Genomic DNA, 23490 nt, shown 5'->3' with positions numbered 1-23490 from the left:
AATCGACAACATGGCGTCCGAAATGCTAGGCAACGCTGCGGAAAAGGCAAAGGGCCTTGTTGGTGAGAAGACTGGCAAGATGGCTCAGCTTGCAGCTGTTACCAAAGACGTTCACGACGACAAGTGGCGCATCACCACCGATGCTGGTGTTAAGCAGAGCAACACTGATGACTGGTTGTCGGTGGCGACAGACAACCAGCAAGGTCCCTCGCTGCTGGAGGACCACGCCGCTCGTGAGAAGGTAAGCACGCTATTCTTCGCAACACAATACCATGGCCTGACAATTTCAGATCCACCGCTTCGACCACGAGCGCATTCCCGAACGTGTTGTCCACGCCCGTGGCTCCGGTGCCTTTGGAAAGTTTACCCTCTTCGAGTCCGCTGAAGACGTCACATCGGCTGGCATTCTTACCGACACATCGCGCGAGACCCCCGTCTTCCTACGATTCTCAACTGTACTTGGTAGCCGTGGATCTGCAGACACTGTTCGTGATGTTCGCGGTTTCGCCGTCAAGTTCTACACAGAAGAGGGTAACTGGGACATTGTTGGAAACAACATTCCCGTCTTCTTCATCCAGGACTCCATGAAATTCGTAAGCAATGGCCTTGTGCAAACCTCATTCCCCCATTGTGAGATACTGACTTATTCAGCCCGATGTCATTCACGCCGGAAAGCCGGAGCCTGACTGCGAGGTCCCGCAAGCACAGTCCGCTCACAACAACTTCTGGGACTTCCAGTACATGCACCCAGAGGCTACGCACATGTTCATGTGGGCCATGTCCGACCGCACCATCCCCCGCTCATACCGTATGATGCAAGGTTTCGGTGTCAACACCTACACACTCATCAACGCCAAGGGCGAGAGGAGCTTTGTCAAGTTCCACTTCACCCCCCAACTCGGTGTCCACAGCTTCGTCTGGGACGAGGCTCTCAAGATTGCTGGCCAAGACCCCGACTTCCATCGCAAGGACTTGTGGATGGCTATCGACAGTGGCGCGTACCCAAAGTGGAACTTCGGTATCCAAGTCCTCCCAGAGTCAAAGGAGCACGACTTCGATTTCGACATATTGGATGCCACCAAGGTCTGGCCTGAGGAGCTTGTTCCCATCCGGTATATTGGTGAGCTCGAGCTGAACCAGAACCCCGACGAGTTCTTCACCCAAACAGAGCAAGTCGCCTTCTGCACAAGCCACATCGTCCCTGGTATCGGCTTCAGCAATGACCCTCTTCTGCAAGGACGCAACTTCTCTTACCAGGACACCCAACTCTCACGTCTGGGTATCAACTGGGAAGAGCTACCAATCAACAAGCCTGTCTGCCCCGTCATGAACTTCAACCGTGATGGTGCCATGCGCCATACTATCACCAAGGGCAAGGTCAACTACTGGCCTAACCGTTTCCAGACTGTTCCTCCTGCTACTGAAAAGGAGGGCGCCTACATCGATTACCCTGAGAAGACTGCCGGAATCAAGGCCCGCATGAAGACCAGCAAGTTCAGGGAGCACAAGAACCAGGCTGAGCTTTTCTACAACTCCATGTCGGAGAACGAGAAGATGCATATGAAGGACGCTTTCGCCTTCGAGCTTGACCACTGTGACGACCCTGTCGTCTACAAGCGTCTCTGTGAGCGTCTCTGTGAGATCGATCTTGAGCTCGCTCAGAGTGTCGCGGAGATGGTTGGCAGCGATGTGCCAACTGAGCAGACTCGCGCCAAGCACAACAAGAAGGCCAAGGGTCTCTCCCAGATGGACTTTATGCCCGAGAAGCCTACCATTGCTACTCGCATGGTTGCTATCCTTATTGCCGATGGTTACGACAAGGTCGCTTACAACGGCATCAAGGCTGCGCTCACCGCTGCCGGTGCCCTTCCCTTCACCATTTCACCCAGGAGAAACAAGATCTACGCCGATGGTGAGGACAAGAGTGGCTCCGGTGTCGTAGCAGACCACCACCTTGAGGGTCAGCGCTCCACCATGTACGACAGTGTTTTCGTTCCAGGTGGTGCCAAGTCAGTCGAGACTCTCCGCAAGAACGGTCGCGCCGTTCACTGGATCCGCGAGGCTTTCGGTCACTTGAAGGCTATTGGCGGTACCGGAGAGGCCGTCTCCTTCATCAAGCAGGCCGTCGAACTCCCCGGTATGGAGTTCTCGACCGCCGCTGATGTCGTCAACAGCTACGGTGTTGTCACTGCTGGTCAGGTTCACGCCGATAGCTTCAAGGAGGCTGTCAACATGGCCAAGGAGGCCAAGGACTTCACAAGCGCGTACTTGTACAGCATCTCACAGCACAAGAACTTTGAGCGTGAGAGCGCTGGGCTTAGTCAGATGGTTGCTTTCTAAGCGCGCGGGTTTGATGAAGAACGGTAATGATGAGATACCTTTTTACTTTCTGACAACGTAGATAGATATGAAATGATACCACATGAATAGCTTTTACTCATATATGCTCGATTCAACTTTTTCCACTCGGCCCCGAGTATTGATGATGGTGGTGCGAAGATAAGAGCTCGTGCAGGAAATACGTCGCCCCCTTCACCACTGTCGTTTGGCAGTTTTCTTTCCCATTTGTTTGTCTTTGTGCTACTCAGTACGCCAAACATACCGCTGGTTCTCCGATCGCTTTTGTGCGACAGCAAAATATGCAGTTACCAGCTGTCCACCCACGACCTTCTGCCCGTGTCTTATACAAACCCTGTATCCCTTGTAGTTTTTACCATCACGATACTTATCAATACAAGTCCTACAGGCATACTCTGTACCATCAGCATTATGCGTGGCTTGACCGTCATAGCGCTGGTTTATGCAGACGACGGTATTGCTGGCTAGTCGACCACGGGTGATGTACATTTCGATCAGTTTTTGAACGGCAGCTTGAATATCTGTGTCGATTAACATGAGGGGAATGTTGATGTTTCCGTGGAAAAAGTAGATGGGTGCTCCGGAAGGGGCGATAAGTGTTTGGCTTGTGTTGGTGGTTGCTGTGGGCACTTTGGGAATTACAGGAATTGCGGTGGTATCTGGTGCCGGATCATTCGTGCCTCCTCCTTCTTCTTCTTCTTCTTCTTCTTCTTCTTCTTCTTCTTCTTCTTCTTCTTCTTCTTCTTCTTCTTCTTCTTCTTCTTCTTCTTCTTCTTCTTCTTCTTCTTCTTCTTCTTCTTCTTCTTCTTCTTCTTCTTCTTCTTCTTCTTCTTCGTTCTCCATTTGTCTGTCTTCTGTGTTCATACGGATTGGTAGTGGGACAGCATTTTCTTTGTCCCCGTCAGAATCTTCGTCCTCAGCATCACCATCGTCACCAGCCGCTCGATCTGCTCGTTCTCGTCTCTCGCGGTCTGCTTTTTCATCTATAAGCGCGACACATATTTTCCAGTCCTCATCATCTTGATAATCAAGGGGACGCGGGTTTTTCCTGAAATTTGCCAGTAGCTCTTCTCGTTTTTGGACCATGGAAGGTTAGTTAGAGGCTGGCTGGACTGTCCAGATATTGACGTAGCAGAGAGCGAAAGAAACATCTGTCTATGCTACAAGCATATTATATGTCTAGAAATAGGTGATTGCTCCATCACGCAAATACATCGTGTCTTGTGGGTTCGTCCATATTGTTTGCTTCGAGCGGATGTTCGATCCAGTTAAACATGTTATTCTCCCAAACCTCTTGAGTGTTCCCGACAGCCATGCCGATGTCGTTCCCACGTACTACATGAGTCTGATTACTATTGACAGTCTATATGATGTAGACAATGACGTAATTGTCCGTGTGAGACTGGTCTACGCAAAATGTAAGTTGGCTACTATACTGATCACTTCATCGCTCTTTCCAAGGTTTGATACAGAGGTCCGCATCAAGCAGACTCATCCGTGGTATTCTCACTAGAGCAGGTATCTGCCTGGGTATGCGACACAAACAAAGTCTTCAAGGTGCTAATGAGTAGTCTGTCGTTAATATATAAGCTAAGACTGACTCAGCCATGGGAGATATGGGGATGGAGGTGGAGTTCGCGTTCTCCGTAACTTGCTTGCTGCAGCTCAGCCACACACCCCACTCCGCACTGCCGACGCTAGCCTGTTTCGTGCGGCTGCGCCCTTCTGAGAGGAAAGGGCGATACAGGAAATTAGCGCTTACGAACATCCGAAAGACGTTTCTTTTCACCCACATTGGAAGAGACCTACGCAACGATAGCGAACGTCGCGAAAGTAGAGTACCTCCTTCCAAGGCCAGATAGCTCATCAGGCGAGGTGAAGCGACGGGGCCGACTTGATATTCTGGCAAGCAGCGTAGGTTTCTCCACAGTCGCATCTCGAACGACCGGCTTGGCGAGGTCGTAAAGTTACCGCAATTCCCCACTATTCGTCTCACCGGTTGCCTAAACCTTGGATCTCCATCGCCCTTCCCTGAAGCTGAAGGGCTGCATGAATGACTCCGAACTCCATCGCGAAACTCGTGGGCGCAGCGCCCTTTGATCTAAAATACCGAGCAACAGGCCTCAGGCTCCTAGACACTCATTCTCCATCATACTCGCTCATCTCTTGGAGCTTGTGATTGCTAACCGTCTACCACGACGAAAGCAAGACGCCGTACCCAACGACAACGCCCTCTGACAAATAACATAGTCATGGACCATCAGGGCGCAGGTTTCGCCTTTGACACGACGAACATGGACTTCAGCAACATGTTCGCGACGCCGCAACAACAGACGTTTACGCCAGCGGATAATACTTCTGGCTTCTTCTTCGCTGACGAGGGTATCGATACTACCGCATCATCTTTCATTGATCCTACCATATTCGATAATACCCCTCCGCAGAGCACATTTGACATGCAACATAGTCTTGTAAGCTTCTTGTTGGGCTCGCCGTATCGCATGCGTGCTAATAGTGTGGCAGACCTTGGATGACACCTCGGCGACCCCAGCATGGAATACGCAGCTCACTCCTGATATGCAACTCCAACATATCGCGAAATCATTCCCACCCACACCACTACAATCTTTTGATACCATGCCAACGCAGTTCAATGCGCTTGGCAAGCGCCCGCTCCAGCTTGATGTGCACGACTACCCTCAGTCGAAGCGTCACGCAAGCTTTGATTTCCCCTTGTTCCCCACACCCCCTGCGACAACCACGTCCAGCTGGAGCCTGGACCCTATCCCCTCCGTGGTAGCAGATGGGCTTCCAGACGAGGCAGCTGACGTCTGCGCGACATGGTTCAACAAGTACAATGTACTGCCAAGTGACAGACATATCGACTCTTTGAGCCAGCTCACTGGTGAGCCAGCAGATGCCATCCGAAGCTGGTTCAGTCAACTTTTGAAGCAGGGTATGGGTAGCGGCCAGAGTGATTCAGCCTACAAGTCCCAGACAGCACTCATCCAACAAGAACAACAACAGAAGCAGCATGAATCCTTCTGGGATGACCACACATACCAGACAGAGCTTCCAGGAGCATACAATGTCTACGGAAGCGTTGCACAGCCAGCGCTTGGGGAGACGTCTTCTCCTGGCTCGTCGCCTACTCGTGATAATACCACCGTAACCGTACCAGTAGTCTCCACGCGGGGTAGCAAAAAGCGGTGCTGCCCTACCGAAGACCTTGAGTTGCTTGGTAGGGATCCTAGGAAGATTTACCAGTGCACCAGGAAGTGCGGCAAACGGTATGGCCGCAAGAACGACTGGAAGCGCAATGAAGAGGAAGGCTATCCATGTAAATCCTGGGTTTGCAGCCTGTGTACGACTGAGGGGGTCGAGAATGTCAAGCCATGTTATCGAAAGTACCACTTTGTCCAGCATTTCCGAAACATCCACCCCGAGATGAACCCTGAAGACTTCGACGATGCCAGTATAGTGATCTCCGAAACCGAATTCCCTCGTAGATGCGGATTTTGCCGACATCGATTCGAATCTAGACAAGAACGTATAGATCACATCGCCGATCACTTCAAACAGGGCAAGTGCATGCTTGACTGGCGGGATGAGGAAGACAACGACAGCAACGATTCTGCGGACGATGACAATGACGACGGCCCAAGCGATGACGGCTTCGGTGGCAAACCTTCTCCTCAACCACCATTCGATCCACGTGGTGGTAGTGACTCCAAATACTCTGGCAGCGGCGGCAGCGGTAGCGGTTCTACCGGCCCACCATCCTGCGGCGGATTCTTCCAATTCCAGCTCTCACAACTTGGTGAGAGCCAGTCGGATTGTGCGGACCAACATATCAAACCCACTATACTTTCGCCGAACATCTCTCAGTCATCGACCTCACTACATGAATCGAACAAGTCGGGCTCGCGCAGTGTGTCGACTGTTGCGGGCTCCCTGCGAGATGGCCGCATCAGAGCAGAGGAAGATGACGAGAGCGCTCTGGCCGGAGATGATGTCGCCCAACCCATAAAGAAGGAGCTTCCGATCTCATCCATGGATGATAGAACAGACAGTATTTTGTTGGAGCATCCTCACTGGAAGCACTCTAGAGCCGATATAGCTGCTAGTACTGGGCGTTCGTCATCAGCATCTCCTGCCCATATAGTAAATGGAGAAGTCATGACTCCTGACATATCGCTCGACACGGGTACGACGATCGCCATACAAGACAACTTGTTGCAGAGAGCAACGGGTGTTGGACGACCTCCTCTGTCATCCACGACGTCCCTCGCTGCCACCAGAGATCAAGAACGCACGACACACGACGAATCCCTGGACAAGTATACAACGACATCCACGCAGAACATTTTGACGGTTGGACACTCCAGAGGAACAATACAAGCTAGGAACGCGACCTTCCTTAGTGTCAAGCTGCTTGGCTCAGGAGGCTTCAGTACAGTCGACGAAGTCGTGCATCAACAAACGGGATTACACGTCAGTCGCAAGACACTCAAGAATCGTAACCAGACAGTGATCGAGGAGCTCAAGAAGGAAGTAAGCGTTCTTCAGAAGTTACGCCACCCTCATATCATTCGCATCATCGGGACCTACTCACGGGGCGACAAGATGTCCATGTTGCTCTCACCCGTTGCCGATACAACACTTGCAGTATGGCTCGAGCGATCAGCGGCGCAAAAGCCTGCCAATCTTCCAGAGACTATTGTCAGAATGTTTGGCTGTCTCGCATCGTCAGTAAGACATCTTCACGAGCAGCAAGTCAGGCACATGGACATCAAGCCTCAGAACATCTTGATCGTCGAAGGTGACCAAGAGTTCCCTCACGTAATACTCAGCGACTTCGGTGTCAGCTCCTCAGAAGAGATGAGTGATGACCAATACAAGCCGCTAACACGCCAATACATCGCACCTGAGGTATCCTCGGGCATTTCTCGCAAGAAGGCTGCTGATATCTGGAGTCTTGGTTGTGTCTTCGCGGAGATGGCATCCGTTCCGTTTAGTCAAGACAACATGGGATGGTCAGCCTTCCGCAAGGCTTTTAGTGGTCGTACTGGCAAGCACTATTGGCAGGATGTATCCGGTATACAAGATCAGCTCGCTGGGTTCCTTGCCGAGGCAAAGACCACGACAGAGCATACAGTGATTTGCACGCTTCAGAGCATGCTGAATGCTGACCCAAGTGCACGACCAGATGCAGGAGCGTTGACTATGATCTTCACTCCGGCACCATGCTGTCTCAACTGGCCCAACGACAAGGCGACGTTCCCCGGCCCACAAGAAGAGCTTGATGGAGTAGACATGCTTAATCACCACGGCGATATCGATGCCTACGATTATCCTCACCTCCACGGAACGAACGCCACAGAATCAAAAGCCAGCCTTGCGAATGCAAAGACTTGGCTAAGTGAGTGTTCATGCACGCACGATGCTTGTCGCCACATAGTCACACGCGGTGCTAGCTCCCTACCCACACGTCTGATCGAGATCCTTTCGAATGGCCAAGATGGCACAGTCCGCGCGAAGGTTGTTCAGACTGACAATATCGAATCCACTGCCGACAACATAGAGTACGTGGCATTGAGTCACGTCTGGAGTCACATACAGCCACTACTCTCGAGCGATACACTATCGAGCATGCAGACCGAATTGCCACTACAAACACTTCCGATTGCGATCGCGAAGGCAATCGCGGCAGCGCATGACTTGGGCTATAAGTATTGTTGGCTAGATTCACTCTGTGTCGTACAAGACTCGGAAGAAGACAAGGAACGCGAATGCATAAGCATGGCATCTACCTTCCGCAATGCGACACTGACAGTCGTACTTGACCATTCAGAAGACCCGGACCACAACTTCAATGATGAAGCTGTTGTCGAAGGCACGAGCGACAAGACCCATCTTGCGTCCTTACTCGGGTCAAGTACAAGCCAGAGTCCGACGTCAGGTCGACTACCTGCTTCTGCTCTGCTACCAGCTGGCATCCTGAATGCGCCAAACTTTGGTTGGGATACACGTGCGTGGGCGCTACAAGACCGCCTCCTCAGTCGACGCTTCCTTCATTTGGGCGAACAGTTGTACTGGGAGTGCAACACCCTCAAGGCATCCGAAACTTTCCCTCGCGGTCTCTCAGCACTCGTCTGGGAGAAGATTCATACTGAACCTAGCAAAGACATGCAGCCTGGCCTGATGGCCACTGCTAAGAACGACAAGAGCAAATGTCGTAACGATGCCCAGCTCATGCTGAACATTGACCCCGTCTCCATATCCATCACGACGCCAGGAAAGATATGCTACAACAAAGATTACCTAGATATTCGGGAAGCCCACACTTCCGACGCTGCTTGCGCCAGGTCTTTTGAGAGTACAACGGAATCGCAACGCACACTTCCGTCGGCGAATTGTTTACGTCACAGCCAATGGCTGAGGAAACAAGGTGATGATTTCGGACAAGGGACAGAAGCCGTACAAGCTACGTTGAAAGTCAACTCGACCCAAATGTCCGATCTGAAAGGCGACTTTTATCCTCCCTGTCGGAGGAGTGGAAGTCGTAGACTCAACAAAGCTTGTTTCCAGTCAAAGACACTTCCTGGACGGAACCCAGGCGGCGGCAATGGTAACGATGAAGGGGTGGAAGGAGATCTCATCGAGAGGTATGGGAGTGACGCAAATGCAGATGGGAATGGGACGGACTAGTTGGTGCGCTTCGTGGTAAGAAGTCGCTTTTCTTACTCGGTTATTGAGTCGAAGAACCTTTGTCTTTTCCCAGGGCGCTTTAGGAGTATTTCTTTCGGTTTACATCGAACTTTACGATTGCTATTTCATAATCAAGAATCAACATGTTGGATTCGACTATCTTGTCTTATACGCCATACCAAGTGAGTCTTCATGCCGAGCGCCTGAAGCAGTAATACAACTGTCTGAAAGTGCTACTCGTGCATGCTACTGTAGTAACCTTCCACAACAACCTTGACCTCTCAAGCCTCTGGCCTGACCCTCCCCCTCCTCTCCCTCATGCTCTCCACTCTCCTCCTGTCCTCCTCAAACTTCCTCTTCAATGCACCCTCAGCTTCCTTCCTGCGCTCCCGATTCTGGAAGCGATAGAAGTCATCGGTGGCCCTGTGATTCCTCTTCCTCTCATCCAACTCTGCTTTCTTCTTCTCTGCCTCTTCGATCCTCGCAGGCCCGACACGTCCGCCTCGCGTAACCGTCATGAAGCCATCTTCGTCAGGAACAGAGCGGGATGTTTTGCGGAGGCGATTCCTGGATGTTTCTAGGGCGTTGAACTGTGTGAGGTATGCGTTGAGGGAGGCTTGTAGTACGGAAGGGGTGGGGTAGAGGAGTGTGTTGTGTGATTTGTAGCCTATTGATTGTGAAGTTAGCATGGCATTCATGCAAACCTAGCATGCCGAGTAAAGATATATAACAAAACTTACGCTCGACGCCCAACCCTTCACCTCCTTTCCACGCGATACTCTTGCCCTCCTTAACAGCTCTTGCCACCTCCTTGAGCGCTCCCCTCGCACTCTTCTTGTCCACAAAAACAACGACGGCGCCACTCCCACTCTTCCTCACCTCAGTATTCCACAACCGCGGTAGTGCACTCTCGGCATCTTCCACAACACCCTCCGCAATCACAGCCGCGTCGTCCATCCTCTTTCTCTTCTTCCCCCTCTTGTCACCTCCAGCAACATCGTCTTCGTTCGCATTTGCAGATTTCTCTGTATTCCTCCACCGCTTATGCATTGGTTGCGCAGGAACACTCGCGTCGAATTCCACGCGTTCGACCATGCTGCCGCCTAATTGTCCTTGGAACAGCGCGCGTATGCTGCGCTCGTCGGCATCTATGGGTATGTTTGCGATGAAGAGGCTGCGCTCATCGTCTGCGGTGGGGAGGCTGGGTGAATGTGGTTTGATGTACACATAGTGTTTTGCGGAGTTTGAGGCAGCTGGTAGGCCGGAGAGGGTGGGTAGTGTGAGAGGGAGGACGGTGAAGTCTGCGATTGTTTTGGGTGGAGCTTTGGACTTCTTGGGCGCGGGGGACGCTGAGGATGCCATGATGGCTTTGGCTCGTGGGTTGATTGCGACGGACAGCGCTGTGTGCTTGAGCAAGTCTCGCTTGGTGCTTCTCCGAGTGGACACGATCTGATACTCTACACAAGTCTAGGTCTGAGCGCGATATCTTAGGGAGCACTATTGCGGGAATCCGACATAGAATCGTTGGTGTGGAAGTTTTCGCATGTGCCCGCGCAAGTTGAGCTCGTGGTGGAATCCCGGTCACGAAATTTTGGCAGGGATGTCACGGCCGCGTTAGCGTCGCAAGCCGCCCAGAGAGTAGCCATGCACCGTTGTGTGACACAGGCAAACATTCAGAAACGTACTCTCTTTAGATTATGAGGTGATATTGATCTACGGTCGCTGTCGCTATATGGGCTAATGCATCGCTCAACGAATATAGCACTAAATACATAAAAATGCTGAAGGACCATGCGCGAGCGAGGCAAATAAAGCAATAATGTGGATATCAATGGGAATCATAAGTCGTAACGACGGTGAAAGTTCATCTCCAATGAAAATGTACTGATCGACCGAGTATGCTTGCGTTTTAGCCAAGTCGAATAAGCAAGTGGTGAGACGCAGCAACCATGCGCTTGACATCGCAACGCCATCTTGTACGCGTAGTCTAGAGTGTTGTAGTCAGGGATGATGCTATGATCCCAGTCGATTATTGTCGCAGTAAAGAGCGGTGTGAAGAGAAGTGCAAGAGTTCCATCATAGCCAGTCTGGTCGCTCAGTTGAAACCGCCTGGAATGCTCTTCATCGGAGACTCCGGAAGTGAGTGGTAAGCATCATCCTTCTTCTCGTCATCAGGCGAAGGCTCATGCGAGTACTTTGGCTTGAGTCTGTTGCCGATCTGCTCCAGTCTGTTGTCCTCTACAGAAGACAAAGAAGAGGTCGAGTCACCGCGCATAAGCGAGGGGGTGGATTCCGGGCTATGCTTGGGTTTGGTCGGAGAGGCTACAGGGGATGCACCCTGGGTAGTGCTCAGCGACCCGTCTGAGTTTGTTGAGACACGGTTGCGGAAGGGGTTCCTGACGGGCAGGGCTGGAGCGACTGGTTTGGCAACTTGAACAACGCGTGCGTGGATGGCTTGCGGAGCAGCCGCTTGGTGAACCTCATAAACGACTGGCTCATCCTCAAACTCGTCGTCCTCATCGTCACTGCTGTCGTCATCCTCAACCACTTCAGTAGCTGTTGAGTTGCGAGGAGAGCCGGTCGACTTTGAGTCAACTGCGCTATCAGTCTTCGTTGCAGCTGTGGGTGTTGCTTCTTCAATCTGCCTCTCGACACTCTTGGCTCGTGGCGGAGTGGCTTGCTCGGCTCTAGTTTCGGGTACTTCTGCTATGGGAGGCGTGGGTAGACGTGCGATACTTGTTCGTGGCGGTAGTGTAGGGGGCGTCTTCCTGACGGTCGGCGGGGGTGGCGGTAGATCGTCAGTCTGTGTGCTCATATCGGCCGTTGGTGTCCGGGGCTCGAGCACGCCACTGATGGTGCTTGTTCGCCAACTTGATCGTCGACTGCCGGCAAAGCTTGACCGATCCATGCTTCTCCGGAATGTGGAGTTCCTGAAAGTGTTGTAAATCGGACTTGTTGGGCTCGGCTTGAATTCAAACTGCTCGCTTGTCGGCCGACTGTGTGTGCCTGCCTCCCTGATTTCTAGACCGGCTTCTTGTAGTGCCAGGACGCCGTAGGGATCGGGATCGACAGCGTCTGGGATACCAAAAGTCTTGTCTTCGGGGCCTGTAACCTCAAAGTCTCCTGGTGTCGCCTCGTCTGGTATCAGAGACTCATCCACGTCGGTGTCGCCCTGAGCTGACTTGAGTGTTTCCATGAGCCTCCTTATCTCATAAGGTGGATGCCGTACGTTTCCAGCCAATATGTCCTTGACTCCTATGCGTTCGCCGTAGAAGCGCTCGTTCTCGTCCGTTCGCTCGATTATGATGGTTCCGTCTAGCTGGAGACCAGCATAGAAGCCCCGCGATTTGATATATGTGAAAAGTGGTGATTGACGCTTGTGGAGCTCCGTGTCGAGTATGCCACCGACACCGGCTGGGCCTGCAACTGCGCTGATTTCTCCTCCCAGAGTACAGCGGATGGACTGAAAAGCCTCCATTGCCTTGTCGGAGTTGATAACGATAACACAGTCGTAGATGTCCACGCCGACAAGGAAGCCTACGCCAACCGTGTGCATCATAATGCCAGAGGGTGGTGACCACGTTCCGTCTGCCTTGCGCGCAACCAATACGCCAGCTCCGCCTGATCCGGAGACCCAGAGGCCGGTGCGCATGGTTGTGAAGATGCAGAGACCTTTGGCATTCTTGATTACCTTGGAGGGTATCTTCTTGAGGACTCGTTGCTTGCCCTTGGGGACATCGGTGGTAACGGGCCGGTCTTCTTCTTGGTAGAATCCATCCTCTGTGACTGTGTTAGCGGTTGGCGGTGGGTATCGGGAATCGACATACTGCAGAAGCTTTTGAGGATCCTCGCAGCCTTGTCCGACTCGATGTCGAGTGTTGTAGGCCAGAAGGCTTCGGAGCCGACCTTGTTGGACAGGCGATTGACAGGCGCACCGAGCTTGTCAACCCAGTTGTAGACTTTGTCGAAGCCTTGCTTTGATTGTGTCTTGGCTGTTGACCACAGGGCCATGTTTTCGGGCTGTCGGTGTGTGCAGAAGCACTACGTCAGAGGTGGACCAGAGTGCTATGAGTGCGGTGCCGTAGCATTACACATTAGAGATGTAGGGCATTCAAGTAGGACAACTCGTACGAAGAAAAGGCAAAGAGTAGGGTCAGCAGACGGAAGCAGCGGGAAAGGCAGTCTGGTAGGCCAGCGGGCTCCAACCGTTTTTGAGTCCCACTGTACGTCAGCTGTAGGCTAATGCTGGCGGAGGCTGGCGACGGCGCAGTCTAGCATCGGGTACCTTAATAATAACCCTGGACATGACCAAGTGGTTTGACCCCTGCCCATCACGACTCGATAGAAGAGTTAGTGACGGTGATGTGATATTGATTTACCAAAAACAGGACGTAGCGGGGTTGAACACGGGTGCTGGACACGCCCATCACGGAGGGAGCACGTCGCCTGATTCGTCATGAGGATGCGCTTCCATAGCGCCACCAGGAACGAGCAGAAAAAACCAAAAGTCAAGACAAGCGCATCAAACTAGGCCATGCGTCGTGAATCAGGCGCACGTGTCGTGCAGTCTAGATAGCCGTGCGGGTCTGCAATCTACCGGAAAAACAAGCAAGCAGGTGCCAGGTGCAGGGCTTGCCCCGTCTTCACCTCGACGGCCGGACAAGGGTTTCGCCGAGCTCCGGGGTCGACGCGCCAAGCCATGTCCCGACTAGGCGCGTCCATGAGCTCGTCCAAAGTTTATGCTTTGCGACTGCGACAACAGCTGGACAAAGAGCTGCCCCAAGACTCTTACCCCTCAATAACCGACTGGGGCGCGTGTGAGGCAGAACGCTCGACGTGCGAAATAAGCTGGTGCTACGGCCCTCGTCCTTGTGTAGAAATTACTGTTTTGGGTTCCTGGCAAGCCTGTCTCACCACGTAAAGTCGCGACAGCACGACTGCAATGTTTCGTGGACCACCTTCCACACCCGGCCGCGATCACTACTACGACTACGACCGCCAACCTTCGACCACCCCCGCCGGCCCGCCGCCTCCAGACGAATCCCACTATCCCTCCTCCACACCAGCCGGCCCGCCGCCCGGCATGAACAACGGACTATTCGGCAACACACGCCCGACATTCAACCCGAATAGCCATGGCTACTCGACAAACTCGCTCTTTGACAGCTCGCCGCCCAAGCAAGGCCTTTTCGAAGGCATTGGAGCCGGCTCGATAGGCACTTCAACGTCTGGACGGCCTCCAGTACAACGAGGACGAATCACCTCCAGCCACTTTCAAGCGCCCGCCAACGCCCTCAACCGCGATGCGCATGGCGAGTCAGACGAAGAGTACACTGATGAGGAAGAGGACGAAGACGACCAAGACATGGACCACGACGGGGGCACCGACGAGGACGAGCCGCTCTCCCCACAGCGCCACAACAAAACACAAAACAGGTTTTCCCAGTCTGTCGCCTCAAGAACGAGCGCAACCGACATGGAGCCAGGCCTTGTGTTAGTGCGCTCCGGTGCAAAACAGACAAAATTCGACCTTCTGGCGCTCGCCAGGGGCCTTACATCCGACGCTCCTCAAGGCCGTTGGATGCCAACTGGCAAACAGAAGGTCCTGGACGAGGGTGGTGACCTCATACTGGAGACGGAGCGCCTGGCTGAGAAGGTCCACGAGTCTCTTCACTCAGACTCGCCAGACCAGCGCACCCAAGTGCTCGGCACCGTCGCTCAGGACTTGGTTGCAGTCTGGAAAGAGAATACGAAGCCGCCTTCTAGACCACCTGCTATGTCTGACAATAGAACATCTTGGGTAAAACGTGAGGGTACTAAACTTGCCAGTCTTCTGCTCACCCTACACCACCCCCCACAGATCGGCCTGACCCAGCGGGCCTCTGCCCTTTCACTTGTGCCTGCGCGAACTGATTCGAGGCAATACACACCCATTCCAAGGGTACTGCTCGACTGGCTGAGTTATGCATTCCCCCTCGATGGTGATTCCGAGGTTGGACAAGTAGGCAAGGAAACAAACGGTTATTCGAGGCATCCTTCTTTCTGGGAGGCGATTCATGTTTCCATTGTTCGCGGCAACTTCTCGCAGACTATGAAGTTCCTGCAGGGTGCTCGACTCGAAAACGCTGAGACAGCCGAACGCGACGGTCTAGGTACCACAGGATATAGCGGCACACACCTCCAATACGCGAACCACGCGGTACGTCAAGCAGTTGATCTTCTGCGTGAATGTCCGGCTATTGCATCCGAGGACTGGGACATCAAGGGACATGACTGGAGTATCTTCCGGCAGCGAGTACAGCAGGTATATGCCAGCTTAGAGGACTTTGCCGAGGGCGAAAGTGCAAACCGTCATTCCGTCTATCAACCTTTCCAGGCGGCACACTTTGGCATCTCGCAATCACAGGCAAGTTTCCAGCTTAGCGTAGCGAGTCGCAAAGCCGAGAGCAAAGTACCGTGGTCAGTGTACGAAAACCTGGGAATCGTTTATCGGCTCTTACTGGGCAACGAAGAAGAGATCCTTACCCTATCAGCTGATTGGATCGAAGCAGTTGTGGGTTTGGGTGTTTGGTGGAATGGGGAAGAGGACGACTCTGCACAAGGCAGCCTGGCGGCAAGCCGTCGCTCCATTATGCGGTCACAACGAGTTCGCCCTGTCGACGTGACTCCAGTTAAAGCGTATTGCCAACGGTTGTCCTCTGCGCTGGCGGCAGTCGTTCACAACAGTGACGACGACTTTGGTATCAATGCTCTAGACCGCTTTGAAGTAGGCTTGGCATGTGCATTCGACGACAACATCGAGGGTGCTCTAGAAATCCTCCAGGTGCTGTCGCTTCCCATGGCCTGTGCAACTGCGGAGCTCGCCAGTGCAGGAGAGTGGTTCACAAGCGCGAAGGGCCTATTGGATCAGTTTGACCAGAGTGATCTGATGGTCCTGAGTTACAACGAACAGCAGAAGCCAAAAGGTCTGACAAAGGACGACTTGCTTGTTTCCTACTCACAACTCTTGACTGCCGTCGATGTACCCTTCACTTTTGATCATGAACTACCGGGTAAAGAAGGATGGGAGATTGCTGTACAAATTCTCGGCAGACTGGACGACGTCATTACGGCGAACGAACGCATTGAGCGGATATTAAACGACTTACCATTGGACTCCTCGGCCCGCGTTGACAAGATCACTCAGCTTTGCCACAATCTGGGCCTCTCGCAGCATGCTGTCACTATCGCCCAGGTAAGTCGTATCACAACATCTTGTTGGATCCAGACTGACTGTTACAGAAATATGCCGACCATCTTCGCACGAATACCGAGAGTTATGGTGATACACTTCTTTACTATGCACGCGCCCACGACGCACAAAAGATTCAAGAAGTGCTACGTGTCTTGGTCGCCCATTGCCTGATCAAATCAATTGCCTATCCGCCTCTAAACGAATTAGACGAGTCACTCAGCTCGCTCATCACCTCACCAAAGCAGACCCTAACAAAACTCGCAAGCCTAGACTCAGAAGCCGCCTCCCTCCTCTCGAATCACCTCAGCGGTTATGCGACCATACGCAAATACTACGATCTGCGAGATGAAGGTGTGCTGCTAAAGGCCGGAGAGAAGCCAGCACACCGGCCCATGGCACGAAAACGAGCTGCAGCTAATGCACTCATGGTCATCATCGCCAGTGCGGCGTCTAGCATTCGTGGTGGGCTGTATGATCCAGAGATAGAAACTGTGGTTCAAGTCGATGTCTTACTACCGTTGCTGGGCGAGGCACTTGTCTTCGTCAACCAATCCAAGCGCACATTGACTCTCCGTCACTTATACGACCTCCTCGCCGCCATCGAGGATCTTGATACCGCACCAAGTATGATCCGAACACAATGCGAAGAAGTACTCACAACCACACTCTTCTCCGCGCATGACGTCAACTCGTCACAACAACTGCCCAACCCGCACCAGCTCCTATCGAAATCTACATCCAATCTGACGACGGCGTCAAGCCAATATTCGCTCATTGGTTCGACCGATTTCGGCTCTGCAGATGGTCAGAGTACAGAGGGCTCAACGATATTTGTCAAGGGCGGACATGTAGACGATACCAAGCGTGGCTGGGATTGGCGAAAAGGCTTTCCCAAGGGTGCTAAGAGTGAAGATATCATTGCGGTGCTTAGGTTGGGGGTTGCGAGAGAAATTGGGAGAGCATTCGCAGAGGGTGAGGTCACTGCTTGAGGTGTCTGGTTGGGAGAAATGATACCATAATGTAATAGTAGAGCATTCTTTGGCTTTGGCCATCAGGAGTTGATTTTTGAACGTCAGTAATCATCTCACGGTGACACGTGTGTATGATGATCATGTTTGAGCAATTGTCAAGCATTACTAAACGTCTTTCGCTACTCCTCCACTCGCCAGATACGCGCCACAGTATGTTTGACTAATCGTATTGTATCTCACACAGACGTAACATGTTCACACCAATCGTTCTCCTCGTCTGCGAAACTTAGACATATGAAGTGAGCTAAGCCGCGCCGAAACCCACGCGTCGACGTCGAACACCGCCAACGCGTACCTCGGTTCCTCGTCTCCCCGCATCATGATTACCAGAAGCATGGCTACACGCTCCAGACAGCATGGGGTAAACGCGTATAAACAACATGCCCTATAATAACGTCTTCTACATTCAAAAATACAACTTACGACCATAAATTACCTCAGTAGATAATGGCACCCAAACAATCTGCCCGTCACACCCCGGACATCACGCTCCCAACCTCCTACAACACCCTCCCCTTCACCCAAATCACCACGCGCCACCACGAAAAAGAGCCCTCAATCATCATCCTTACACTCCACAGACCAGCCAACCACAATGCCTTTACCGACGTCATGCGCGCAGAAATCGAATCTGCGTACGGCATGTTCGACGTAGACGACCGCGTAAAATGCATCGTCGTAACAGGAAATGGGCGGATATTCTGTGCGGGTGCAGATTTAGATGATGGGTTCGGGGATGGCGTACATGGTGAGGCGGCTGAAAAAGTGCAGGAGCATAGGGATGGGTATGTTGCTTCCTTTTTTTTGTTTCCCTTTTTTTTTGTTTCCCTTTTTTTTCATGTAATGCGATACGACGATATGTGATCTTCCTAATAAACGAAAGACATCTGCTAACATACAACGATCTCTCCAGAGGCGGACGCGTGACCCTGGCCATCCAACACTGCCGCAAACCCTCCATAGCCGCTCTCCAAGGTCCTGCAGTAGGCGTCGGCATCACCATGACGCTCCCCATGAACATACGCATAGCGTACGCGAATGCGAAGATAGGTTTCGTCTTCGCGCGCCGTGGACTCATTATGGAAGCTGTTAGTTCGTTCTTCTTGCCCCGGTTGATTGGGCATAGTCGCGCAATGCAGGCAGTCACGACAGGTAGCACGTATCTTGCTAGCGACAAGATCTGGGGTGGTTTGTTTGCAGAGACGTGTGAGAAGGCGGAGCAAGTACTACCAAGAGCGCTTGAGGTGGCCGAGGACGTGGTGAGGAACACAAGTAGCGTGAGTACGTATCTGATGAAGGAGTTGATGTATAGGGATGTGGGGAGTCCTGAAGGTCAGCATTTGTTGGATAGTAGGGTAATCTATGAGCTGTTTGGGTCGCCGTAAGTCCGTCGCAAAATTAACATCGAACAAAGCTAATTGGTAACAGAGATAACACCGAGGGTGTGAAGTCGTTCATGGAGAAGAGGCAGGCGAAGTTTACAGGAACGATGGACAATACCAATGTGACTGGGTATCCGTGGTGGATGCCGTTGGACACTTTGAATAGACCAAAGGTAGCGCCAACAGGGAGGCCAAAGATCTAGTCGCAAATTAGGATACGAGCCAGCGTACAAAATGTACCGTTTAGTGTATTGGCATGACTTCATTGTCTATCGTCCTCAACCCACACAACTGCTGTTCGATGTCCCTGTCTGGCTCGCCTTCACGCGCGTAGCTAGCCAGCGCCCTGTACTGCATCACGCGCACCGACGGCTCGAATGGAGGTATCAGGGATTTTCATTCGTTCCTAGTGTACTTCTTTTCGTGAAGCATGCATAACCGAGGGAAACCCATATCATCCCAACCAATCCAGACCGCACTCCGTAATGGAAAACACGCTTAGAAGAAAGTGGAAGGTCGGGTAGAGGAGAAGACCTTCTTGCCAGCCTTCTTGTTGATGCGGTGGGGCAGCGGGAACTTGAGGTTCTTGGTAAGGAGCTGCTTGATGTATGGTCGGCGGATGTCGTCGGCCTTCTCGACCTCAACGACCTTGAGAATCTAAACAAGATGTAAGTGGACTGACGAGCACGGTAGAGTTGGTCCAATCTTACCTGAACCTGCCTGAAACGCGATCGGTGACGGGCGGCCATGTCCTGGTAGAGGGCATCGACAGCGGCGACGCGGGACATCTCGCGGTACTCCTTGTACATGTTGTGGGTGCCGGAGCGCGAGTCGTACTTGAGCCAGATACCGAAGTTCTTGACCTTCTGGGGCTTCTTCTCGTGGATCTAGACAAGTCAGTCTCTGACATTCTTACTTGGTGTATTGTCCGACGTACCTGGTTTACGGAGACGATCTCACCGTTGGCCTTCTTGATCTTGCGGAGCTTGCCAAGGAAGTACCAGAACCGTGACTTGGCGACAACCTCGTTGGGCGCAAAGATGCGCATGCGGTAGATCTTAGGCGCGGGGTTGGCCTCTGAAGGCAGATGGCGGCCGATAATCTGGTATTCCTGGAAGCGTGCTGAAGCATCGTCAGTACTGCTTCAACCAAAGATAGTGCCCCCATTCCAGCAATTGCAGCAGCCGTGGTCGGAGAGTTCGGGTGGGTTAGGCTGATCGAGTGCGGTCGTGTTGGAATTTGTCGCATGCGAACGATTTCGCGTGCATTCGCTGCCATAGTCATGACTGTTGGGTGCCGTCAAACCGCCCATGGTGCCTGCACACACTACTGCTGCCCCTTCCCAGTCGATCTCAAACTCGTGCTGTCGTGTGTCGTCATGGCGAGAGGCGTTCAAGGTCGCGCTGGCCTTGTTCGAAAATTCCATCGGCTGCGATTGCTGGACGGGACCGTCTTGCGGAGAAGAAAAAATTGCTTACCCATCTGCGAATGGTTAGCAAGCGATGTTGGCATGAGCTGGCGACGTCGACTGACCTTGATTGTGCTGTGAGGTTAGTACCTTGGGTTGAGAAGTTCAGTCAGGTCGTCTCTATCGTGGACACACAAGCGAATTCGACACCAGCTTGTGGGCGCTAGCTGAGCAGGGACCCACAACAACTTGGCGGCAGGCGCGAGGGTCGTCGGCGAACAAACAGCCCAAACACCGACATGCCAACACCAAGAGCATCATCCAACACGCACCAGCTGGTTTACCGCAAACATAGTCTGCAACATGTCCGAGGGTTAAGTACACCAGCTGAAGTCGCGAAACCCTTCTGACCAACGCGACAATCGACGTTTGATTTCTGCACTCGTACGCCCACGCACGACCATGCAAGCCGCACTTGAGCCTTTCCACGAGGCATATGCCAGTGGTCTGGCGCAACCCGTCGCAGACTTCCTCAGTCCAGTTGCTCCTGCACATGATCCCGGCCGGTTGTACGACTTCTACCGCGCTTCCAGCGACGACAAGATTGAAGGCGATGTTCGATATGCGCTCAAATACAACAAGAACACACGCATGACCAACAAGGAGGCTGGCGCGTGGATTGACATCATTGCTGCTTACTGGCGCGCTGTCAGAGACATTATCAAGACTGACGAAGCAGCGAACCAAGGCAGGCTCAATGCGAATCACTACGTGGCTGTGTACGATGCTTGGAAGGACTTGACAAGCAGCTTCATCAAGCACATCAACGCTGGACTGCTTCCACCATGGGCCATCTTCACCCTATACTTCACTGCGAATCATCTTAGGAAGATAGCAATCAGAGCGGACGAGCAGTTGGCCATGTCGAAACCAGCAACTCTGAATACAGGTTACTCGGACGATATCGTAAGCACAGCCCCGCAGAATCAGAAGCTTGAAGAAGCTGCGCGAGTCTTCAACAGGATATTTGCTCTTTGTCTTGGTGACAGGAACCCAGACATGTCAGAATCGCGAAAGTGGGGTGTATACTGCATAGCCAACCTTCAGTTTAAGACGTACTTCAAGGTAAGACATGTCCCAGTCTGCATTGCGTGACAATCGCTAACACGTATGCAACTAGTTAAAAGCCATCAGCCTGTCTAAAAACGTTGTGCGATCCATTGAAGCACAGTCTGATTTACCTACATTCGAACTGTACCCGCGAGCGCATAGAGTCACATACAGGTATTATCTGGGAGTACTAGCATTCCTACAGGAGGATTATGCCAAAGCGGAAAGCAGCTTGCAACAAGCATGGGAATCTTGCTGGTCGAAGTCGCAAAAGAACAAATCGTGAGTTTGAACAATCTAACGCGGGTAGTCACGAAGCTAAAGACACAGGCTCATTCTTACATACCTCATACCCTGTCGCCTGATCACCCAACACAAGATTCCTACGGCTAGTCTTCTCGCTGAGGCGCCTCGTCTAGAACGCATCTTTGGCCCCCTCGTATCATGCATAAAGCGAGGCGACCTCACAGGCTTTGACAATGCCCTAGCGGATGGCGAGCCCGAGTTTGTCAGACGGCGCATCTTCCTCACTCTAGAGCGAAGCCGGGACATCGCCTTGCGCAACCTTCTCCGAAAGGTCTACCTAGCTGGTGGCTTCGACGATCTCAAGGAAGGACAAACGGAGAAGGACCGGATACGGAAGTCGCGAGTACCACTAGCGAACTTTGCCGCCGCACTCAGGATGGGCATTGCAGGCGAAGGCAGCGGCCAAGCCGTTGAGGACGATGAGGTTGAATGCTTGTTGGCAAACCAGATCTACAAGGTGCGCATACCATGTCTGCAATGTTGGGCTCTACTCCACATTTCTGCAGGTCTTATCCAGTGTCGAGGCAACCCTGTCACATAGACCACATCCTATCTTGAACCCGCTTGGCTAACCCAGATTACAGGGTCTCATGAAGGGGTATATCTCGCGCGAACACGGCATGGTAGTGATGAACAAGAAGGGCGCATTTCCAGGGACAGGGGTCTGATGCCTAAACACATTTTCGTACTGGATATCCCCTACAGGACTCAAACCAACAATCAATCGTGGTTGCATACCGCGACACGTCACTATCCAAGTTGGGAACGCGCATACACGTTTGCCTGTGCGAGAGGCCTCAATGCGCACATCACGCCATGACGTACCACACCATCGCGGCAAAAAAAAAAACTCATCAAGAGCACCAATTCAATACAAGCTACCGATGTACCTCAAACTCTGCTACCCTGGTAGTTCCTGTATCTGACCTAAACCCTCGCTTGCACGGTTCGTGAGACAAGCCGGCTCTTCGTGCGCGGCCAGTCACTGTTATAGGAACCACAAGCCGCGTTCCCGCACAGACATGCTGTCGCCCTATCAGCTGATATCGCGTTGCAGACCCCGCCCACACCCAACGCCAGTCCGCCCTAGTAATCGTCGCGCCATTTGTGCTACCTGCCCGACGCGACCCAAGGCGACTTTTCGCTGTCATCCCCGCTTCAGCGTGCAGCGATGGTGGTTCTTGGCGCATGTGGATGTCGGCAGAGGTACTATGACTGTACCTACCGACAGTATCGGTACCACGCCTCGCCGTATGAAAGTGTGGGTAAGCTTCCAAGGAGAGGAGTCAGCGGAAAAAGATCGTCGGTGTTCCCTCGGGTATGCAGGTTATCGTGTTCCTCCTTGCCTCAACGATGCACCTGGTCCTCCTCCATCCATGTTACTCCGTCTTCGGGCACCGTTATCATTTACCTAGACATTGCATGCCGTTTCCCATTCCGTTGGTATGGTTGCTGCCTGACTGGCGTAGTGAACAGCGTTTCCTGATCCCATGCACCCCAGCTCATAGCTCATTGCTCGCTTTGCGCTCCTCGCTTCCTGCTCCTTGTTGCTGTTTGCAGCCCGCATGTTTTACTTCTATTATAGCGGCGTATCAAGGCTGCATGTGCTTCATTCCACCTAGAGCGACTCGACAATTTGTCTTATCCCGCGGATCAGATTGTGCGCTACTTTGCTAGCAATATTGCCTTTTGTCTTGCTGTTCTTCTTGTGGTTCTGGTGGTACTTGCGATACTGTTTGGGCACTTTCTTCCCGCCGGCGCGTTTTGCACTGATGCCTTGGACGGAGTGCGGGGGTGGGCGCTCCATTGTTATGTGCTAGAGTGTTTCCGGTCGTGTTGTGTGGTTTATGGTATAATAAGCAAATATTCGGCGAATTATGTCTGTATATGTGTCTTCGAAATGATCATGGGTCTGTTGCACACCTACACTTGTGCTCTATGATACTGTCG

At 52.5% G+C, this 23490-nt stretch overlaps 9 protein-coding genes across 9 annotated transcripts; 5 read left to right on the top strand and 4 right to left on the bottom strand.

Annotated features, from left to right (window-relative positions):
* Positions 1-10: 10 nt before the first annotated feature.
* On the top strand, positions 11-2340 carry GT037_011008 (catalase a; the record flags this gene model as incomplete). The annotated part of the gene is made up of 3 exons (XM_038936055.1): positions 11-241; positions 291-593; positions 652-2340. 3 exons carry the CDS (start codon positions 11-13, stop codon positions 2338-2340), a joined length of 2223 nt encoding a protein of 740 aa, XP_038781265.1.
* A 240-nt stretch (positions 2341-2580) lies between these two features.
* Positions 2581-3444, bottom strand: GT037_011007 (uncharacterized protein; the record flags this gene model as incomplete). The annotated part of the gene is made up of 1 exon (XM_038936054.1): positions 2581-3444. One exon carries the CDS (start codon positions 3442-3444, stop codon positions 2581-2583), a length of 864 nt encoding a protein of 287 aa, XP_038781264.1.
* A 1166-nt stretch (positions 3445-4610) lies between these two features.
* GT037_011006 (uncharacterized protein) lies at positions 4611-9069 on the top strand (the record flags this gene model as incomplete). The annotated part of the gene is made up of 2 exons (XM_038936053.1): positions 4611-4829; positions 4882-9069. 2 exons carry the CDS (start codon positions 4611-4613, stop codon positions 9067-9069), a joined length of 4407 nt encoding a protein of 1468 aa, XP_038781263.1.
* Positions 9070-9350: 281 nt separating this feature from the next.
* On the bottom strand, positions 9351-10431 carry GT037_011005 (duf-domain-containing protein; the record flags this gene model as incomplete). Its single annotated transcript, XM_038936052.1, has 2 exons — positions 9351-9736; positions 9810-10431. The coding sequence occupies 2 exons, from the start codon at positions 10429-10431 to the stop codon at positions 9351-9353; spliced, it is 1008 nt and encodes a 335-aa protein (XP_038781262.1).
* Positions 10432-11164: 733 nt separating this feature from the next.
* Positions 11165-13080, bottom strand: GT037_011004 (uncharacterized protein; the record flags this gene model as incomplete). Its single annotated transcript, XM_038936051.1, has 2 exons — positions 11165-12849; positions 12897-13080. The coding sequence occupies 2 exons, from the start codon at positions 13078-13080 to the stop codon at positions 11165-11167; spliced, it is 1869 nt and encodes a 622-aa protein (XP_038781261.1).
* Positions 13081-14011: 931 nt separating this feature from the next.
* Positions 14012-17292, top strand: GT037_011003 (uncharacterized protein; the record flags this gene model as incomplete). The annotated part of the gene is made up of 2 exons (XM_038936050.1): positions 14012-16303; positions 16351-17292. The coding sequence occupies 2 exons, from the start codon at positions 14012-14014 to the stop codon at positions 17290-17292; spliced, it is 3234 nt and encodes a 1077-aa protein (XP_038781260.1).
* Positions 17293-17781: 489 nt separating this feature from the next.
* Positions 17782-18919, top strand: GT037_011002 (enoyl-hydratase isomeras-like protein; the record flags this gene model as incomplete). Its single annotated transcript, XM_038936049.1, has 3 exons — positions 17782-18119; positions 18248-18715; positions 18763-18919. The coding sequence occupies 3 exons, from the start codon at positions 17782-17784 to the stop codon at positions 18917-18919; spliced, it is 963 nt and encodes a 320-aa protein (XP_038781259.1).
* A 295-nt stretch (positions 18920-19214) lies between these two features.
* On the bottom strand, positions 19215-20028 carry GT037_011001 (60s ribosomal protein l20; the record flags this gene model as incomplete). The annotated part of the gene is made up of 4 exons (XM_038936048.1): positions 19215-19373; positions 19427-19603; positions 19654-19838; positions 19866-20028. 4 exons carry the CDS (start codon positions 20026-20028, stop codon positions 19215-19217), a joined length of 684 nt encoding a protein of 227 aa, XP_038781258.1.
* A 558-nt stretch (positions 20029-20586) lies between these two features.
* On the top strand, positions 20587-22208 carry GT037_011000 (cop9 signalosome complex subunit 12; the record flags this gene model as incomplete). The annotated part of the gene is made up of 4 exons (XM_038936047.1): positions 20587-21249; positions 21305-21516; positions 21565-21997; positions 22125-22208. The coding sequence occupies 4 exons, from the start codon at positions 20587-20589 to the stop codon at positions 22206-22208; spliced, it is 1392 nt and encodes a 463-aa protein (XP_038781257.1).
* Positions 22209-23490: the final 1282 nt, after the last annotated feature.

Source organism: Alternaria burnsii (genome assembly GCF_013036055.1).
Source record: "Alternaria burnsii strain CBS107.38 chromosome Unknown 694, whole genome shotgun sequence".
NCBI lineage: Eukaryota > Fungi > Ascomycota > Dothideomycetes > Pleosporales > Pleosporaceae > Alternaria > Alternaria burnsii.
This window is presented reverse-complemented; position numbering and strand designations above follow the sequence as displayed.